Source organism: Phaethon aethereus, assembly GCF_964289735.1.
Source record: "Phaethon aethereus genome assembly, chromosome: 12".
Classification (NCBI taxonomy): domain Eukaryota; kingdom Metazoa; phylum Chordata; class Aves; order Phaethontiformes; family Phaethontidae; genus Phaethon; species Phaethon aethereus.
Genome location: NC_138588.1, coordinates 9,439,155 through 9,459,168, shown reverse-complemented (window position 1 = coordinate 9,459,168; position 20,014 = coordinate 9,439,155). Strand labels below are relative to the sequence as shown.

At 48.4% G+C, this 20,014-nt stretch overlaps 1 protein-coding gene across 1 annotated transcript; it reads right to left on the bottom strand.

The window, feature by feature from the left end:
• Window positions 1–1,007: 1,007 nt before the first annotated feature.
• FAH (fumarylacetoacetate hydrolase) lies at window positions 1,008–18,943 on the bottom strand (the record flags this gene model as incomplete). Its single annotated transcript, XM_082005451.1, has 14 exons — window positions 1,008–2,241; window positions 5,970–6,087; window positions 7,081–7,182; window positions 8,155–8,201; window positions 8,787–8,862; window positions 9,640–9,770; window positions 10,521–10,620; window positions 12,040–12,092; window positions 12,354–12,451; window positions 12,994–13,084; window positions 14,455–14,504; window positions 15,579–15,700; window positions 16,328–16,438; window positions 18,863–18,943. 14 exons carry the CDS (start codon window positions 18,941–18,943, stop codon window positions 2,162–2,164), a joined length of 1,260 nt encoding a protein of 419 aa, XP_081861577.1. The 3' UTR covers window positions 1,008–2,161.
• Between the last annotated feature and the right edge of the window lie 1,071 nt (window positions 18,944–20,014).

Below are 20,014 nucleotides of genomic sequence, written 5' to 3'. Positions count from 1 at the left end.
TTCCTGGCTGCAAAATACTTTGCATCAAGGTCAAAACCCATGACTAATAACACACTGCCCCAACATAAGCTCTTGTCTCTCTCTGGGTGCAGCCCTCTCCTCAGACGTTGCATTTCCAACACATCAGACACGGCAAGGTGCAACATGGATGTTGCTTCTGTGGAGAAATTTCTCCACTGGATAAATGCTTTCTGTGTCCTCCTGTTGCTGCCAGGAGTAAAGTCAAGCTGTGCTTAGAGAAACCAGACAAGTTATTTCCAAATCCAAGAGGGAAGGTGTCAACTTGTGGTTGTCCTTTGAGGTCAAAAGAGAGCACCAAGCATCCTATAAATTGACAATTGAGTCAGAGTACATTAAATAAATATCTTCCTATTAGTTCAACTCCAAGTTTCCACAGGACCCTGAAGGGGAAATAGTTTTTCCTTGATAAACAACGAGCCACTGTTTTCCAGGTCATCCCTCCTGCTGATAGTGGAATGTTTTAGGCTAAAAATTTAAATTGATTCAGCGATGATCCTCCAAGTATCATTCTTTAAAGGGTCTATTATTATTGCACACTGGAAGAGAGCCCATTTCAGTGAACACGCCCCATTAGCAGTGATTTATCTGCACTGCCACATTTTTTCATTAATCTTCATTTCAAATTCATTTTTCTCTCCTGTGTGGCCAAGAGGTTCACATTCCCGACGAGCACTGAGTGCTTCCCAGGATGACATTAAATACCCTCATGGCCCACAGCAGCAAAACTACTGACCCTCCAGACGTCGGGAGGGTCAGCGGGGCAGCCACGGAAAAGCAGCAGCCTACGCTCATCCTGCTGTCGCCACACGAAGCCGGCAGCCTCATCAGGCTCTTCACTTTGAGGACCAAGCAAATATTTAACAAGTTCCCCTTGCACTGTACCAGAGTTCATTACCCGGTCTCCTGAGCTCCTTCAGTCAGTAATATCCTCTAATTGATGTGATTTGGCACTTGGCCATAGAGTTAAATTGATTTGTAGACCAGCGGGAGACGGCAGATGCCCTTTACACTTGAGAAAAGTGGCATGTGGCTTTGTTTACTGCCTGCTGCAAGGGGACGCCAGGGCAAGAGCTGCCTCTCAGGAGCACAGGAAGGGCATCTGCCTCCTCGGCATCCTCTTACCGCAGCCCGTTAGGTGACACGGTGCGACCGCCACCGGTGAGCGCCCGGGGGTCGCTCCAGCCACGACGTTCACCCTCCCTCCCTGACCCCAGGGAAGCTGGTGCACAGGGCGAGAGCAACAGGGATTTCCCCTCCTCTAAAAGCAGGGCAAGGTGCACGCGGTCTCTCCGTGCTCCCTGTCGAGGGGTGCCCCAACACAGACTCCCAGCTCAGGGCTGATGCCAGTCTTCGTTCTGGGACGGAGAGTTGCCTCTGCCTGTGCAAGGGCAGCGGGAGTGGGGACAACCCGCCTGCTCCCGGGCCGGGGGGGTGGCAGCCGTAGGTTGCAGCCTGCTGGGGTTTATTTCCAGCTGCGCATCGGCGCTGCGCTGTACGGGCTGAGCTCCAAAGCCTGCACGGATTTTCTTTTTACAATGCAAGAGTTTAGTGCTGAGCCTTGTTTGCCATCGTCAGTTGTTTGCTGGCATTTTTTTTTTTTTGTACAGTACAATTTCCGTTTTCATTATTTTAAAAGGTTGTTAGTTTCATACTTTTTTTACTTTCCTGCTGCTTTCTGTTGTATTGATTATCACATTTACAAATTGCCTTGTTATAAATTAGTTTAGGGTGCAGCCACGTAACTCTCTTTTACTCAGGATGGTCTACAAGGTTTTAGCATATAAACACTGTGAAAAAAAGAAGTCAGCATTCAATCTCTGCTGTTACCATCAACCTAGTACTCAGAATATTTAAGTTTAATTGAAAGCTTCTTTTTAGAATTATGAAAAAACTATTAATATAGTAGAAGAGTTAAGAATCTCACTTTCCATTTCAATCATCTTATTCCGAGAATTTTAAGCTAGTGTTGAAATCCTTTCTTATCGCACCAGAGCACCACACTCATCTTTAAGATATTTATTGATAATTAAAACCAGTAAGATGCCAATCACTCATATAAAAATAATAAATCTGAATAAAGCAGAACAGCTGCTGTGGCGGGGAGAGATCCTCCTCCTCGGATGTCACCTTACTCCAGTCATCACAGAACTGACGGGGCTGGAAGGATTTTTCCTGAGCACTGGCCGAATCCCACACGGAAGCCGTTGCCCTGGCAGTAACCTGGGGTCAGAAAACAACAGACAGTTTGTTCTGTAAGGACAACAGCATTTTACCAGGAATAAAAGCAAATAAAGGCATAAAGAGACCAAAAATGAGTGGAAACATTTCAGAAATGCAATGTGGGGTAAAAAAAAAAACCTCCTGGAAAAGTCCAAGTCAGTCCAGGAATATTAAAAAAAAGAAAAAAAGAAGCACAAAATGCTAAACACAGCAATATTCAAGTTCAGTGAATTGATCAAAGAGCAAACAAAATGTGCAATATTTCTGTTTTCAAACCCAACCTGCAGCATCATCAATCTGCTGATTTGCTGCCTGGTCCAGCCTTGCAATTAATAAAGTAAATCTGGTTTCTCTTTCTGCAGCATTAGGACGGCTCTTGGGACATCAGGATGCTTATAGCTTGAAAGATGATCATTAAACCCCCTCAAACAGCAGGTCCTACCCCTGCAGAATCTGTTTCGCTCGCTAAAATGAAGTAGTTTAGTTCCATGAGAAACTCAGCATCTGACTCAAAATATTTTTATCCTCTATTATAAAAGCAGGCATTGAAGGTCTGCTGACTGCTGCTGAAGTTACCAGTCTGTGACAACATCTCCAGGTACAGGACGATTCAATCTCTCCCTACTCCTGCGTGGTGGGAGAGATGACATTAGGATGGAGATGCTGCAGTGACTCTTGCTGCCACAGGCCAGCCGAGCGGCTCCAGAAACAGCATCCATTAGCTAAGCCGCAGGTGAAGGAGGGGAGAGGACACAGCCAGGGGCTTCTGGCCCATCTGGGAAGACTATTCTGGGAAGAAACAGCTGAGGAGACCTACTGTAGCTCTCCGCTAACAACAGCTGATGAAAGGAAGGACACAAGTGGCACATGCTGTATTTTAAGGACTGGTTTCATAGCTCGAGGTGGATTTTCTTAAAATAATGGAATACATCATCTTCCCTGCATGTGATAAAAACCAGCTGCCTTCCAGAAGCCAAGAGGGAGCTGAACAGAACAGACCTTAACCCTAATTCCCACCCGTAGCACAGATCAGTGGAATCCTCCTCTGAGGAAGAGGAGGCCAGGTGGGCTCAGGCTGCAGGGCAGTCGAAGTTATTGTGGCATGAGGACAGACCCCGCCAGCTCTGACCCACGGTGCAGCTCTCACAGCCAGGCTGAAATGAAGTTTTTCCGAGGACAGCAGCGTCTGCAAGTGCTTGTGTAACAGCCTGCCCACAGACACCACCCCAGTATCTGCCGGGTAATCCTCACTCATAAGCAATACTTGAGTAAGACGCTTGCTTTGAGGCTCAGCTCAGTTTCCATTTGTCTCATTAGGCTTCATTGCCAGCTTTCCTTGAGCACTGGCTTATTATTTCAGCCCAGTTTAGTTATCCCTGCTGTCAACTATGATTTAGAGCAGTACCAAGGAGCAGCACATTTAACAAAGCAAGCTCTGTGCTGCCAGCAGCATCGGCCTGAGCAGAGTGCCAGGGAGCTACAGAGAGGCTTTTGCAGCTGGCTGCAGCACACCGACCGCAAACCCTCCCTTGCAAGGCTCCCTCCTCGAGATGCACTTCTTGGGAAAAATATTTTTCTCTCATTTTATGTGTTAGGGCTCCAAAATAGCTCCCACAAGGGGAGCAAGAACAAAAAGTTGAAATAGAAAACTAGAAATTATGGGTTGGGCACTCGGCAAGAGCTAATGGCAGTGCCTTGGGATAATGGCAGTGCCTTGGGAGAGGATGCAATAGCACTAGCCCTGCCTCAAGGGTGCCTTAGGGCACTGGATCTGCCATGCATCACTAAATAGGAGCAGATCCCAAACTGTCCCAGCAGACAGCCCCAGCAGCACCTGGCTCTCATGAATGCTGTGATGCCCTGATCACTACCACAAGCTGTTGCTAGTGTAAAACAGCACAGCAGAGTGATTAATGTGAGGCTGTTCCCTTCATCCAGGTTAACAACAGTCCCATCTTTAAAGATAAAAGACATTCGGGATTTAAAATATGTATTTAAGGGAAGCTTGTTCTGGGCAAGAACAACAACACAGGGCATGGTCTAGTCCCATTTGTCCCTCAGCTGGCCACCGTGTGCCAGCAGCTCCCAAACTGCCAGCTGCTCACTGCCGATAAGGATGGCAGCATCTAACTCCAAGGGGACATGCGTAATACCTAACTGTACCCTAATTTAGAGCTTCTGGCCTAGTTACTGGAGAGGCATCTGCACCTCTGGAGGGCAACGTGGTACTCTGAGCTGCTGGAGGAGTGTCTCTCTGCACTGAATGTATAGGGAGCCTATGGAAAGCAGCACCAGAAGCCTACATGTTGCAGCATGAATTGTCGCTGGTTTGTTGGAAGGCTGAAGGATGTCAGAGGTACTGGTGACTCTTCAGTTTCATCATCCACAGTTCTCTCCAGCACATCTCAATCTCCATTTGTCTCAGCATCTTCCTCTGCAAAACTGGCAGCACCTCACAAAAACATGATTTTCAAAGCTATTGCATAGGCTGCCAGGCAGGAGGACTGGGGCTCTGGCTGCAGCACGACCAAAACTGCTTAGAGAGCCATCATTGGGAGACTGGAATACATCCATATATTTTTTTTTTTTTTTCCAACAGAGGTAAGTTCTTGGGTTTTTTTAAAAAGCTTTCTGAAAAAAATGGGAAATTTTAGACCGTTTTGGCAAAAATCCTAAAAGTCTTGGCTGAATTAAGCAGGCACAGTATGTGAACACATACTAGCATCACACCTTCATGTCCTTCAGGTTGCTGCATAGGCATTAGTCATTCACATTTTCTCTGCCCTCAGTCACACCTGTAAGTGTTTTCTCATTGCTTGAGCCATTTTTTTCTCTGTGCAGACTACCTCTGATCACATCAGCAAGATGACTACCTCTGATCACATCAGGTGCAGCACTGGCGGGGTCTCATCTGATAAGGCACAACATCCCACGAGTTATTCTCTAAAAATTCAGTAGACAACGTGGCAAAGACATAGACAAGCTTGAATCAAAAGCTTCTTGTGGCTGTTTTGCCAAATATTTGCCACCTCAAAGTCATAAAGAGGTTGATAAGATGGCAGGAAAGGAAAAACTATGTTTTTTTTTCACTAGTCTTTGGATTAAAAAGAAATAGGAGTGGGATTTAGATCACAAACCACCACGGTAGATTTTAATTCACAAAATCCTTAGTTTTTCAAGGTGAAAATTAAAACCATGGTCCAGCATGAAAAAGCTCTCAAGCACAGCCCTTTTCAGAGGGGAGCTGGTCAGCTGTTCTAGCAGGCTTCATGCTGTTTCCCACATATTTGATTTGCAACACACTTCATTGAATATGCATATGTTACAAATGAAATATTATTTGCAAAATAACTTTTTTCAGCATTTGCCAAGCTCTGCTCCATATGGAAACTCGGACTGTGATGGCAACAACATATCAATTACTTTTAGTCCCAGGGTATTTTTGCCCATAAAGGCAAAAGCCCCATCATTGCTTTAGCACTCACGCACAGCCATAGCAAGATCATTAACTACCTAGCAAAGCAAATAATCGAATCCAGAAAGTATTTATTGCAGGGAAATTCCTATCCACCTGCTTTTGCCTCCTGAGAGGCAGGATGGAAACGACCGTGCTCGCGTGCCAGGTATGTACAGAACAGCCCATCTCCCTGCCAGGCGCTTACAGGACCAGGATCGGTCCACGGAAACATGTCCTTGGGGCAGTGTAAGGGCAGTTGTTCGGCCATTACCTGTCAAAATGATCTCGTCTCCATCCTGCAGGAATTTACGAGACTGTCCGCTGCCAAGAGGGATTTCTTTTGTTCCGTTCCAGGACAGCTCCAGCATGGAGCCGAAGCTCTCCGGCTCCTGCAGCAAGAGTTCATAAACAAATAAACAACTTTTTAGTATCTGTCCTGCTGTTAAGCTACTTGCTGCTGGAAGCAGACACACCAGTACGTTAGCTCTATAGAACAGAGTTTTGCTGTTGGTTTAATTCATTGATAAATTGGCTTGTTTCCCTGCCTTTGCATTTTAATTGTTTGCTCGCTATAAGCAGTCATGCTTACAGCCATTATCTGCTATGTTTAACATAGTGCTAAATCCTGTAAAAGTAGTTTGGGTCTGCTACAGCAAGAATGGAAACAAATTGAGGGCACTTCTACAAACCCAGTGCTTTTATGTAGTCACGTTTCAGAGTTTTACTTATATTTTGTTCTTCAGAAAAGTAGAGTTGGCAAAGGTTTGTAAGTCTTTAATGTCAATCTGCAGTACAATGGTTTAGAGCAAGCAAAAAGCACTTCAGAAATGCTCAAAATGGAAGCACAGGTATCCCAACTTGGAAACAACTTACCCGAGGCTGTCTTTCAGACAGCACGAACAGGATTTATATTTTATGTTTTCAGAAAGCCACAGTACCTTACCATATATTGCAACAGCTGTGCATATGGCAGTACAAGGGGAAAAACAGCTTGTGAAGTTAGTTCCAGATATGTAGTATTAGAGAAATTAAAAGACATACCCATGCACCTTTTACGTTCTTAGAATAAAAAAGCTGCATTTCATAGAGGGTAAAACGGGCCATGTGGCTGCTTGTGCATGGAAATTAATTTGCATCTGTAGTAAAATAGTTCTTAGGAAAAGCAACATGGGAGAGATTAAAAAACAGAAAACAAGAACAACACAAACAGCACTTCTCAGTGCAATTTGGGGCTACCAAAGCATCAGCCCAAAGCGCCTAGGAAAGGACTGCAGATATTTTCACAGCTGCTGAACTCAAACAGGGCTTAGACCCAAAGCCCTGCTCAGTCAGTTTTGGATTTCTGACCAGTTGTCCGTGGCCATCGTCATTTAAACGCTTACGGGTCCGCTGATGGTGCCGGATGCCAGGAGGTCTCCAGGTCGGAGGTTGCAGCCATTGATCGAATGATGAGCCAGCTGCTGTTTCATGGTCCAGTACATGTGCTGGTGGAAGGAGGAAGAGGAGGATAAAGCAATGAGGGACAAACCTCTCCGGCATGCCATTAGCCTATGCAGAACGTACTGCGTTCTCGGGATGATGCTGGTAAGACTGTCCCTCAAGAGAAGTTTCCTTATTTAACCAGGAACATCCAGCAGCCTAAAAGGAACCTCCACAGTTACTTAGTGCTGCATTCTCAGTAGTTACTGTGGCCTGGCTGATTGCTTTCTAAAGGATGACCAGGAGCTGCTACGTGCGTATGAGACACATACTTTAACCTGCAACCTAGTCCTTTAAAACGTCTCTTCTTTCAGCTGGATGTCCGCTCCCCTCTTCTTCCTCTTTAAGGCCAGCACTGCTAACCCAGGATTCATGATTAAATCCAGTATTTTAATGGGTTTCTAGAAAAATCTCCTTATTACTGATTTGCTGACGAAGGTAATTACTACACAAAGAACCAAATGTGAATACAAAATTGACTGAGCGATCCTGCAGCTGGTACACACACCTCCTGGCTTAGGATCCCTTCAATCAGCCTGTCGGGACTGAGCCACCATGCTTCCCGCAGAGGGGCTGGGGCAGACTTGGGCTCGGAGCAGCGTCGCAGCAGCGCGTCTGCATCTAAATAACCAGCTGCAGCTGCAAAGCTGTACGGCCCCTCGGCACGGTGGGAGGCAGTTCCCGCTGCCGGCGAGTCCTCCGTGCCCTGCCAAACGAGCACCCAACTTACAATGCTCAGAGCACCCTAAACTGAGAAGCGGAAAGAGCTGCCCCCTTCCGCAGTGCTCCAGCAGTCAGAGGTTTCCATCTCGGCAGGGTGAACCATCGCCACTCGCCACTTCTCCCTCTGTCCCCCACGTGCGCACGCACCAGGTCTGATCTTCAGCTAATGCAAACACGGGTGTTTGAAATCACTTAAGGCTGGAGCTGATGGCGTCGGTAAGATTTCAAGCACATAAAAGATACGGGAGTCTTACCTTGAAATTGGATCTGCATATAGTAGTTGGCATGCTCATTCCTTCTCCTGCAGAAAATAAAAAATAAGAAATGGGGAAGCAATTTGTTTGTGTTGGATGAATGATGTTGGAGATTTTTGATTTTACAGATGGGTGGAGACTTCTTTTATCATTGTAATCCCTAGCAAGAAACAAGTAATAACATTTTCCTTCCCATAAGAAGGCCAGCATTTCATAGAAAACAAGCGTGTGGATGGCACTGGGGTAGTATTGAGGTGCCCATTTCCCACTCTCTGCTTTACTACAGGAGCAACACCTGGACCTACCAGTCAGCAGGGCCATGAGCTGGGTTAACATCTGAATCTCAGGTAATCTGCTCTTTCCATGCCCTGCTTACACCTGCCCATGCAAGCAGACCCCACAGGGACCCTCCTCATCATAAGCTGATCATCTGGGAGGAATTCCCTCCTTGACACATTGCTGCATGGCCAACGGGGAGCAGGAAGAGCTTTGCTTCTTTCTTGGACAGAGGCAATCTGGGCAAAGATGGAAAAGGAGGACCGCAGAGCCAAGAGCAAATTGGCCGAAACGTGGTAGTTCTGCATCCCTTAATTGGCAATTTCAGCTTTATAACCCCCTCAGCATTACTGTACCTTTAATAGCAACAAAGAGCTTGATGTCAAAAGTGTAGGGTTCTTTATCCTGAAGGTAGGGCAGCGGCTTGGGATCCTAAAAGCATATAAAAGGCATCACAGTCTAAACAAACAGAAAGGAAAAATTCCACGAGCCATCCCAATGACTTTTTGTTCAGCCAGGCTGTGCTGCACACCCCATTTACTTCACCATTGTTACTGCTCAGATTATTGTTTTTCTTGCTCTCATGCACACACTTTTAAAGATCTTTCTAAACAGACTGATATCCATTTAATCAGATTCCTTCTTCTGCATGTGGGCTCCAAAAGCCCTCTCCATCATTATGGCATGGATGTTAATCCAAAACAAATACAGTGCTAGCGCACTTTTGCTCTGTGCCCACACAGAGAAGATGGTGAGTTCTCTGCAGGACTCTTTATTATCTTTTTCCATTTTAACTAAATGTCGACATAAAGCAGACAACTGGAAATGCTTGAACAAAGTGTTTTGACTTGAGTCCGTTCTTTCTCCACTGCTTGCTGGATGCCAAGGGCTACCAAACACTAACAAGAAGCTCTCTGATCAGTTTATTTTCCAGATGTTTTGAAGGAGATGATTTTTCTGCCCTGCTCAAGCAGGCAGGGTGACAGCTCAGGGCACCATGTGGCAGTGCCTGTGACACCAATGAGCATTTGAACACAAAGGGCCCAGGGTTTCTTCGTATGTTTGGAAGCAGGATCACACCAGTAAACTCTATGAAAAAAGTGCTTGGCACTGATACAGCTCAGTGATTTCTACTGATGGGACCTACCAGTCCTGCTGGGATTTTTCTAGCCCTGCTTTTCCTTTGTTTCAACCCTTTCTCTTGCTAACCTGGACAGGGTTTGGCAACACAAATGGCATGAGAGCTTCCATGGTAACAACCCACGGAGAGATGGTTGTGCCAAAGCTCTTGCTCAGGAACGGACCCAGAGGAACGTATTCCCATTTCTGGATGTCACGGGCTAGGAAAAGAAAATTCAAAGCAATGCAGTTAAATATGCTCGAGGAGCTGCACAGCCTTCATGCCTGTGAAAGAGTAACACGGGTCTCTGCACAGCTGTAGAACCAGCTATGTGGACTTGGAAAAGTTATCACCATCATTTTCCAGCCATTGTGCCCAAATCCTGATTTAAATCCATCCCTTTCAGACCCTCAAACTAGTTCTCTCAAACCAACTACAGTAGAAATAAAAGTCAGCAGTAATTAAAACAAGTCAGGCCAACTCCCTATAACCCGTATTTTTATCCCGAGTATAGTTAATGCTTTTACACCCAGCCAATGGTCCGTGCCAATCATAGGGCCATTTTCAACTAATTAACTATGCTTTTGTCTCCTTAAATCTATGCAGAGACCGAGGGATTTGTGATTGCCAAATCCTTTTCCTACTCCTGACACTGAAATCAATCCTCTGTTGAAATCACCATACTTAGGGCTGCTCCATCCCTTCTCAGAAGAAACTAGACTGATATTAGCTCTTTCATAAGTAAATAAATCTTCATTAGGCAGCAATTTCTGGTTCTACTGATTGATCGAAGATGGATTGAGATATAGCCTCAGAAATGCAAACAGCATTTCATTTTCACCCCTTTCAACCATATCCAGTGGTTTCAATGATCACTATTCTATTATTAAAATACATAATTTATCCCTATCCAAGGCTTCCCGTGACGCTGTAACCCCCTCTCCAGGCAGAATCCCGCAGCACCAATTACCGCTCCAGTCATTCATAAGGACCATCCCAAAGATGTGCTCCTGGGCTCTGCTGATAGGAATTGGCTCCCCATACTTGTTTCCAGGACCTACAAAGAACGCCTGAAATTAAAAAGCAAAATGTTGATTAAGGAAGCTTTTGAAGCTAAAAATCTTTACTGCACAGAGGGTTACATGCATGAGCAGCGGCGGCTGGATAGGACGGGATTTTGCATCATTTCCCATACACAGTTAGACAAAACCCGTGGCCTACTCCCTCTTTGTTCCCTCCATGAAGTTGGCAGGCCTGAAATACTTAAGAGCACCGTGTTGCTAAGAGACAGTCATTAAACATGGGCATGGCTGTGTCAAAGCACAGGAGCAAAAACGGTCCCTCCTAATCACAATCCGGATGCAGAACGGGTTTGCCTACTGAAGTGATTCTGTTTGCTGCAGGCAGCGAACAGGAAAGTGTTTAACGTCACCCGAGGGGATGCTGGACACGGCTGGAGCCTGTTGTGACCATAGGCAAGAGGAGGCAAGTGGAGAAATGTGCCCACTAAGTAAAACAGGTCATGAACTGGGTGCCTGCACGGGCTCGCTTAGGAAATGTACAGTCTGAGCCCTTGGTGCACAGGGGATCTCAGTCATCCCCTCCTGTGAACAGTATGGAAGTTGGTTTTTTCCAAAGCCTTCACCAACCTAAGCCCGCCTGCAGAGCAGCCGGCAGCAGAAATCCGGCTGCCAAGCACAGCTATGGCAGCACTCCGCGTTCCCCGCTTTATGGGACTGCCTCCCACTTTACAGCATTGGTCTGCAAAGCATACCGCATTAAAGGCTTTCAGTTCATTTTTAGTACCGTTTCCCTTAATATTAGGCTTCTTCCACTTTTTTTTTGTTTTAAGGGGGCGAGATGGGGAATAAATCATATAAAAATGATATAAATCATATCAATCACAATTAACGATCCTATAAAATACTCCCTTCTGGACCACGCTAAGCCATGAGAAGATGCACCTTCCAAGGATGTTTTGTTACAACACCCACAGCACAGGTTTCATCTTTCCAGACTGAAGGATGAGGTGTCTGAACTGCACTCCCAAGAACCCAGGGCTTCCTCTGCTCTAGACTCAAGGCGCAGACAGCTTGTACTTCCAAAATCCCCAGTGTCCATTAAAAGATCCTGGCTGCAGTGCAGAGGTGGCTGCTAAGCAGATAACAGGCTGTGTTGTCTGATAAAAAGAATATGCTTGCCTGCTTCCAGACTGGGGCACTGGTGCTCAGATTTGGCCAGACGAGCTGTTTCCAGCCTGAAAGCAGTATTAGCAAACCACTCAATAAGCTAACGCACCCTAAAATTCATCAGAAAGGAAGGTTTCCACCACAGAAATCTTTATTGCCTGCTGCACAGACTGCTCAGAGGGAAGCACAGGAATGGACCAATGAGCCATTCATTCTTTTAGAAGAAGCTGAACTTACCTTTCCTTTCCTGTTTCTATGTTAATGTTTTTCAGATGGTAGGGAAAAAAAGGCCCATCTTACCATTTCTAACTCGATGTCCAGACGCTTACAAGCACCAAACACTGGAGGTTTATCTGTGGGTAGAAGAAAGAGTATTTTATGACAGGGAGGAAGGCAGGGAAATAAAAAGTAATAGCAGAAGAAACAGAGCAGCCGATGCTGCCTGGCATGCAAACACAAGATGGACTTGGCTCGGGGCTTTCGCATGCCCTGACCCCAGGCTGGGCTTTAGACAAGGCTTCCCAGACCCCTCCTCCCCACCGTTCTACCATGTAGAGGAAAAATCAAAACTAAAAGAAATGAGAAGCCACATTAAAAGCCTACCGTGGACTCACCATTGTCAGGTCTCATTTGCCCCACGGGTCTCCGGATGGGCGTCCCAGACACCACAACGGACGATGCCCGGCCGTGATAACCGACAGGTAAGTGCAGCCTTGTGAAAGAGCATCACACAGCACGGGTTAGCTGTGTAACCATCGCCGTCCAGAGCAGATTTTTGGGGTGGAAGCACCATGGGGGTGCGAAGTACGAGGAGAGAGCTCTGCATAGATTGGCACAGACACTTGCACCTTACTTGCTCCGAGACACAGATGTGCACAAACCCTAACCCAAAACCACGTAGCTGTCTTAATGCACTTCTGTGCCACTGCTCCACTTAATTCTTTGGAGCCTAGGCCCTGCTTTCTCGTCACTCAGCAAAAACCGATTTTTTAGGTAAATCTGTCTTTGAACCAGAGGGCTGCACTGCGATGGGTGCAGCGGCTGCCACGAAATGCAGTACAGACTCGGCTAAGGCTGGGGAACATGCGGTTTTCAGTTCCGCTGTTGAACTCTTGACAGCACAGGTCCTCATCTGCTATGGACTCAAATCAGACGCATCGTGCTGAAAGACTACTCAGAGCTTTAAAAAGTTACGTACACGTACAGATAAGCATGCAAGTAACACCGCGCCAGAGAAGAACCCGAACTACCCACCAGTTGGGCATCAAAGCATTCTCCTTGCCCCTGAACATGATCCCGACGTTTGTGGCGTGTTGGCGTGAGGAATAGAAGTCAGTGTAATCTCCTGTGTGGGAAGACACCCATAAAACAGGGATGGACGGCAGGAAAGGCCCTGACCCGCTGGGGCCAGAGCGCGCGCTCGGCAGAGGCACGAGGCAGCTAACGTTACTAGTGCGGGGGTGCACGGCACAGCGTACGGGCGGTGGCTTGGCACCGCTCACCTCCGAAGTTACGCGCACGGAACTGGCCTTTCGGCCTGACGGCCCCGCGCAGCGCAAAGCGGGGGCGGGCGCCCCCGCGCCACGGCCGCCTCGGCGGGGCCGCGGCGCGCGGCAGGGCGGCTGCTGCCCTCTGCTGCCCGCCCCGGCGCGCGGCGCCGCCGCTGGGCCCGCGGGAAACCGCGGGGCCCGGGTTGGGGGGGGGGGGAGTGGGGGGGAGGCGGAGCCTCACGAGAGGGGGCGCCCGCGTGACGCTGCGCTGCTCCGCCGGCGCAGGAAGCGCTCGCGCGGGCGCGGCGGCGCACGCGGCCGGCGCTTGCTGGCGGGACGAGCGCCAGTCGCGCGCCTGACGGAGCCGAACGGAAGCGTCGTGGAAACCTAAATAACTTGTAGCTGCGCGACGCGGCCAACGTCGCGCTGCCACGGCAGCGCTCTCCCCCACAGCCCTCGCGAGTGCTGGGGGCCAGCGACCTTTTACCAGACGTGTTCCACCTGAAACTGCGGGAAATTATCACATCTACGGATACTCGTCACGGGTCCTCTGGGCCCGGCTCGACTTCGTCCCAAACCAGGGCTCTGCCCCACAGGAGCCAAAAGCCCAGCGGGAACGGGGCGCTGGGCTGGGAAACGGGCAAGGGCACATCCCTCAAGCGATTTTGATCAAGTTGTTTTGGGTCCAAATCTGAATTTCTGTTAAAAACAGGAAAATGTTTATATATCTGGATGGATTCACTAACCCCAAAACAGTCCATGGCCTCAAGGGACTGGAGGTAAGATTTGGGATGCAAGAGTAATAGACTGGGAGCGGAGACTCAGGCTTTTTTATGAGGCTATGCCGAGTGTCTGCCTTGCAAAACTTTGGAAGATCTGAACTGTTTTCTGATGGCAAATGGGGAAAACACTGGAAACTGAACAAGTGTTTCTTCCCTGCCTTTGGTGATGCCAGTCTGATGACAAGAGTTACATGGCACCAGACAACCCTGATGAAAAACACATCCAGGAGTTTTCTGGCCACTACTGAGCTTCCCCAGGCTTTTACTCTTGTGCCACTGACAGCACCTACCGCTCATGACGTACAATAATCTACTCCTGGCTCCTGCAAAACCCATTCCCTGTCACAGCTGTGATCGGTCTGTCTGAGCAAGCCGGAAATAAAGCAGCTTCTCCGGGCGAGAGCAAAGGGCAGCGCTGAGCAGCCTCGGCTGCGGGGACTCACCGATGTGGGCTGGCAGGTGCATCGTCGCGGAAGCCTGAGGTACAAACGCTCTGAAATGAAAAACGACAACTCCAGCTCTCAGAAAACTTGCAGCGCTCGCCCTTTAGTGGTTTATAAGCATGTAAGGGACTGACTCTGTCTCCTAACTCCTTCCTTAATTTATTTCGCAAAGCCCTGCAGCAAAACACCTTGCAGAAGAAGTAAGATGGCTGCACGGGCAGCTGTTACTGAGACCAACGGGAGCGTCCGTCAGAGCGCAAGCGGGGAGGCCCGCCGGCGGTGAGTGGCCGGCTTCCCAAAGGGCACGGAGAAAGGCCCAGCACCCGTAGCCAAGCAGGTCACCGCTGCCTCTGCTGCATGGAAGGGATGATTTTATGGGACGTGGCTCTCGAGGAGCCCAGTTTGAGCTGCTGGGCCTCCTCTGGAAAAGTCCCTGTAACCAGGAGCAGCTCAACCCCTCTGCTGCACGTGTGTGCCTGAATCGCCCCGGGAAGACAGGGAGGAATGGCTCCTGCTTGCTGCCAGGGCAGGCAGTCACAGCGTCCAAGCACCACTCTGGACAAACAAGAAGGTGTGCGGTTAATGGACACGCATGTCTTCCATCAGCACAGCATGGAGCAGAGCCAGCCCCCCCCTCCCGCCCCTCTACCAGTGCGCTGCCCCGTGTCCAATGCCAACCGGCGAGGGCAGGGCTGGTTTTAGGGAAGCCAGGTAGTTTCTGAGGAGCAACTGGAGGGGTGTCCCCGCACAGCAGATGCGCTGGCCAGGACAAGGCAGGGCAGTGCTGGGGGAGGTGGGAGAGGTGGAGTGGAGACCCTTGCTGCCACGTCTCCGTCAAAGGCTGTGGTGGAGGGGATGTGGCCAGAGAGCCAGTCTGGGCACACCCCAGGGCAGAGCTCGGTGTTCCCAGGCGAAGGGTGACACCGCAGATCTGTGGGCAGTTAAAGGATTAATGAAGAGAGGGAAGCTCTCAATATGCCCAAACCCCAGTTAATTCCCATGGAGGTGGCAGGTGGCCACGTTCAGACCTTCGATTTTGGTGCCTTGGATCACTGAGTGATCCGGGCGATGCAGGGCACAGCTGAAAGGTCACCGCGTCCTGCAGCAACTCTCCGCTCCCTCACCTTCTCCGCAGCTCCGCGTTGTCCCTCAGGGCTGGCTCGCCGGCTGACAGCAGCTTCTGGAGAAAAGCCCTCGCCTCCGTCCACGCCGCCCGGCCTAGCCCCATGAAGGCGTTCAGGGTAGGCTGACCGGTGACACAGAGAGGCAGGGAGGCAGAAAAAAGACCACATTTTGCTTAACCTTCACGTTCACGGAAGATGTCCTGTGCTTTCATCCCAGGGTTACGCAGTGGTGGCTGCCCAGATCGCCTGTCCTCCCTGTTCATAACTGCCTGCACGCCCGTCCTCCCACCACAAGTCCTCTGAAGCAGGACCTGCTGCATGTTTGCATCATGCCCGTCCTAACACATTACTTCAGGCCTTAGTGGCTTTGGTATCCCAACTAGCTGTAACCACAGGTCATTTGTATTTACCTTTTCCCTTAACATAGCCCCCCTGTCATTAAAATGCCATCTGATTCCTTGCCATGAAGCGTTGAAGGCACAGGCGGGACTGAAGTAATGTTTAGGCTTTGTGTCAGATCCCTGCATCGCCAAAGTCTGATGAAACTTTCAGTGAAAATGTGCTTTGGACCCCCGATGCCTCTGCTCTCCTTGCTACCGCAGGTGTGATGAGTTTTCCCTGTAAGCAGAGCCCACCTGATGACACATTTCCAGTTCATGTTCATTATCTCACCACAAGTTTCTAAAAACTCTTACAGATCTTTCTAAAACGTGTGTAGAAATTAGAACAACAGACGCTACGACAAATACCTGGTCAAAGACATGCTGATGTTTGGCAAGAGCTGGTCCATTGAACAGATGCTTAATGATGCCGAGATCCAAAATCTGGTCTCCAATCGCTACCCCGAGCCTGTGCCTAGGCTGCAAAGCAGCAAGAGGGGAGGGGGAAAGAAGAAGAGCTTATGCTTGTACCCAGAAACCCTCCAAGGAGGGCACGGGGGCAGACAGTGACCACAGAGCATTTAATCCATCAGGGACAAGGACTTGATTTCACAGCAATTTGCCATTAAAAGCTAGTCGATGAGACTGGCTGCTGAAAAATGTTAAGACCTGGAGACAGAGCATCATTGCAGACTCCTCGCAGACGTTGAGGGGTGGGAGAGAGCATTCTCCTCATCCCCATCTTTTGGGGGAAGGATAGGACAACAAATAGATGTTTCTTTCCCTGCTCCCTTCCCCCCACTCCTCATTAACAACAAGCATTTCAGAATAAGCTCATACATCTGAAATACACTATGAAGTAGGAAAACACTATTCCTCCTCCTACAGCAGGGAACCGATGCATAGACATGCTATGGGCAGGATTGATCTTATCCCTATAACCGTGTAACTGGAGAGAGAAATAGGCATTTCTGCACCACAGTTCCTTCCCAGAAGATGAAGGGTGCTCTGGACTCCACTGACGGTACCGGGAACCGCATTATTTCTGTACCATGTCGAGTAAGGCTGTCCTGCATAACCCATCCTCGTGCCATGCAAGGAGCCCACGACTTGCATGCAAAGTCTAGATCCTCACTACAGGGACAGCTTCCCACATCTACAATAGATTGTGGCTCCATTGGCTGCACAGATGCAACCCAAGACACAAAGACCCTGTTCATCCGCCGCAGCTCTTGCAGGGCCGGCACCAAGCGCGTGCGGAGCCGGCGGCGACGGCGCAGGAGCAGCACGGACGATCCCACTGCGGCTCTGCCACAGCTGTACCGGGGGTTATAAAAATGCTGTAGTGTTCAAAGACAAATTGCAATTATTTGTGTCTTTAGGCAAATAAAGAAACTAGTTGCAGTCGTTATGAAAACTAGCTTACCAAAAGGGAATAACCATCTATGAAAATCCATGCTATTAAACCTATTTTTCAACCTTGAATTTCTAAACAAGATTCCAAGTATGACAATGTATATTTATTCAGCAAACATTCCTGCAGGAAACTCTAAAGGTCACATCAGGTTAATCTGTAACTGGGATCGTCAGGAATAACATCGACTGCTTGATGTCATTAAAACACTGGGCTACTTTTACAATATTATTTTCCTAAACAATTTCCCTAAGTCCTTGCCTCTCTTTTCATAGGGTCTGAGTGATGATGTTTTCTTCAGAGAACAGTAACTGGAGAAGGTGGAAATAATCCAAACTTGCTAGATAACAACGCACCCATCTAGGAAGAGATTAAACGAACCATCTTGGGTTTTATCTTTGGAAAATACCAGATCAGAAAACACAATCTTCCTGTTTATATTCTTTTTTTTTTTTTTTAAACCTACACAAATAAGCCGGGACAGCAGAAACCAGGAGATAATCGTGAAGTTTCTGTGAGCAATGACAAATAAATCCTCCACTTTTTCCTTCCAAGATGCGGCTCTTGGCTCATTTCCCTTTCTCAGGGAGGGCACATCTCCAGGGCTCCGTCCCGTCAGGCACTTGGAGGTGTGAGGTTCAGCCCAGCTGGGCTCAGTTCTCATGAAAATGGGAACTGGGAGCTACCTCCCTGGAAAAAAAAGGTTGCGCCGTATTTTCTTATGTCATAAAATATAAGGCCTGAAGCTGGCTCAATCGGTAGCCTTTGGGCACAGCTTTAAATGTAACACACTTTTACACATTTAATGCATCGTTGCGTAAGTGTACACCCAATAAAACACAATGGGTCAGCTGCAAAGACAGAAAGGAAACACACATTTTGTGCCCTGCTTTAATGTTTTTGCAGCCAGCCCTACAAACTCACCAAAAGCGGGCTCTTAACAGACCAGGAGATGACACTCGCTGGCAAATACGGTGTTTTTGATACAGGCATCACTTTTCCCTTGTCAGTTCATGCTGTGCAAGAGGGACTGGATGCTACAGGATTAACGGTAGGTTATTTAATGTGGCTTCTTAAGGATGACGGTGTGATTGCACTCAGTCACAACGAAAATGAGGAACTGAGTTAAAAATGTCAGTGCAAACTGTGCCGTGCCTCTACTTAGAGAGTGAAAATATCAACCGCAGATTTAATGATTGCACAAAACCAGTCAAAATCACACAAAAACTATTGCATTAGCCAAAGTACTTCTCGTAAGTATTGACACTTTTCATTTCTGTTGTGCAATTTTGAAGAAGCTGTCATCGGAAGAACCACATTAAGAAAAAAGACAATGCAGCAGCTACAGTTTTACTGTCAAGTCAGGAAGCCCGTGCAAGCATCTCAGGCTGGGAAGTTTTCCTTTCTCCCAGGTTGCCGGGAATTTCTGCTCGTATTCATAGCCTCTGAGCAATTTCAACACCCCAAGGACAATGTTTGCTGTTACTCACCTCCTCCTTAGTGGAGAAAACCCCATAGGGGAGATTTTGGAGAGGAAAATCCGAGTCCTTGTCTACCTGGATGAAAGACATGCTGAACACCGCGCAGTCCCCGCTTACGGACGAGAGCCCCCTCCTCGCGGGCTGCTACGCGGCTTCCTAGCAGGAAGATCCTCTCCAGATGTTGTAACCCAGAGCACAGAAGCACCAAATCCCACCCTCTGCCCCAAACCAATCGCAGACCTGTCTCCATCCCACCCCTCTGCCTGCTCTGGTGGCAGCGGGCCCGGTTAATTAGTGCCAGAGGTCTGCGTGAGTTCGCAGCTCCAACTGCTCCCAGGAGGCAGGGGCGGCTGGAGGAACAGGCTCTCCCTGCGCGATAAACCCTCACTGGGCCTTTCTTTCGACAGGTACGTCGCTGCGGGTGGGGGACCCGAGCAGACAGCTCTAGCAGCAGAGGTAACTCCGCCATTTACCTCCCCAGGGGTGACTTAACGTGCCAGAGCGACGGTGAAACGATCATGCCCACGCCGAACAGTTCTTCCAGCAGGAGCTCAGGAACCCTTGGGAAGTTGCACGACTCACACCTGAAACTGCACTTCGTGTGCTGGTTTTGTAAAGCTGTACCTGACAGAGTCCTTCCATTTTCTCCCGATAGCTCCAGCAGCTTAAAACCAGAGATACATGTGCAACCAACCATAAAGAGCAGGGAAGGGAGGCTGGTCTTTCTGCTCCCAGCCCCAGCTTTCCCCCACCTGCCGAAGAAAGTTCACCCATATTCAGCAAAAGTAGAAACCAGTGAGGGAATATCCTTGAAATTAGTTCTAAATAGTAAAGAACACTCCTTTTCAATAAAAATGGTGAGATGTTTGTGACTGCCAAGCCAAAGGACTGGTTTCCTGCTCAGCTTTTTTTTTTTTGGCAGAGAAGACTCATTTGAAGAAATGCAGCAAGCTGTAGAGCCAGATACACGGTGTAAGATGACACACCACCATTGACGTGACGTGTCAGCCCATCGGTGACAGCTCTTCACTAGTGGAGACGGCAAGTTCACGTGGTGCTGTTTGAAAGGGGTTCTTATTTAAATAATACAATGCCCAGCGCAAACTTCTGTACAATTTCCTGTAAAATACCTGTACCTAATATACAGCTTTAACACAGTGA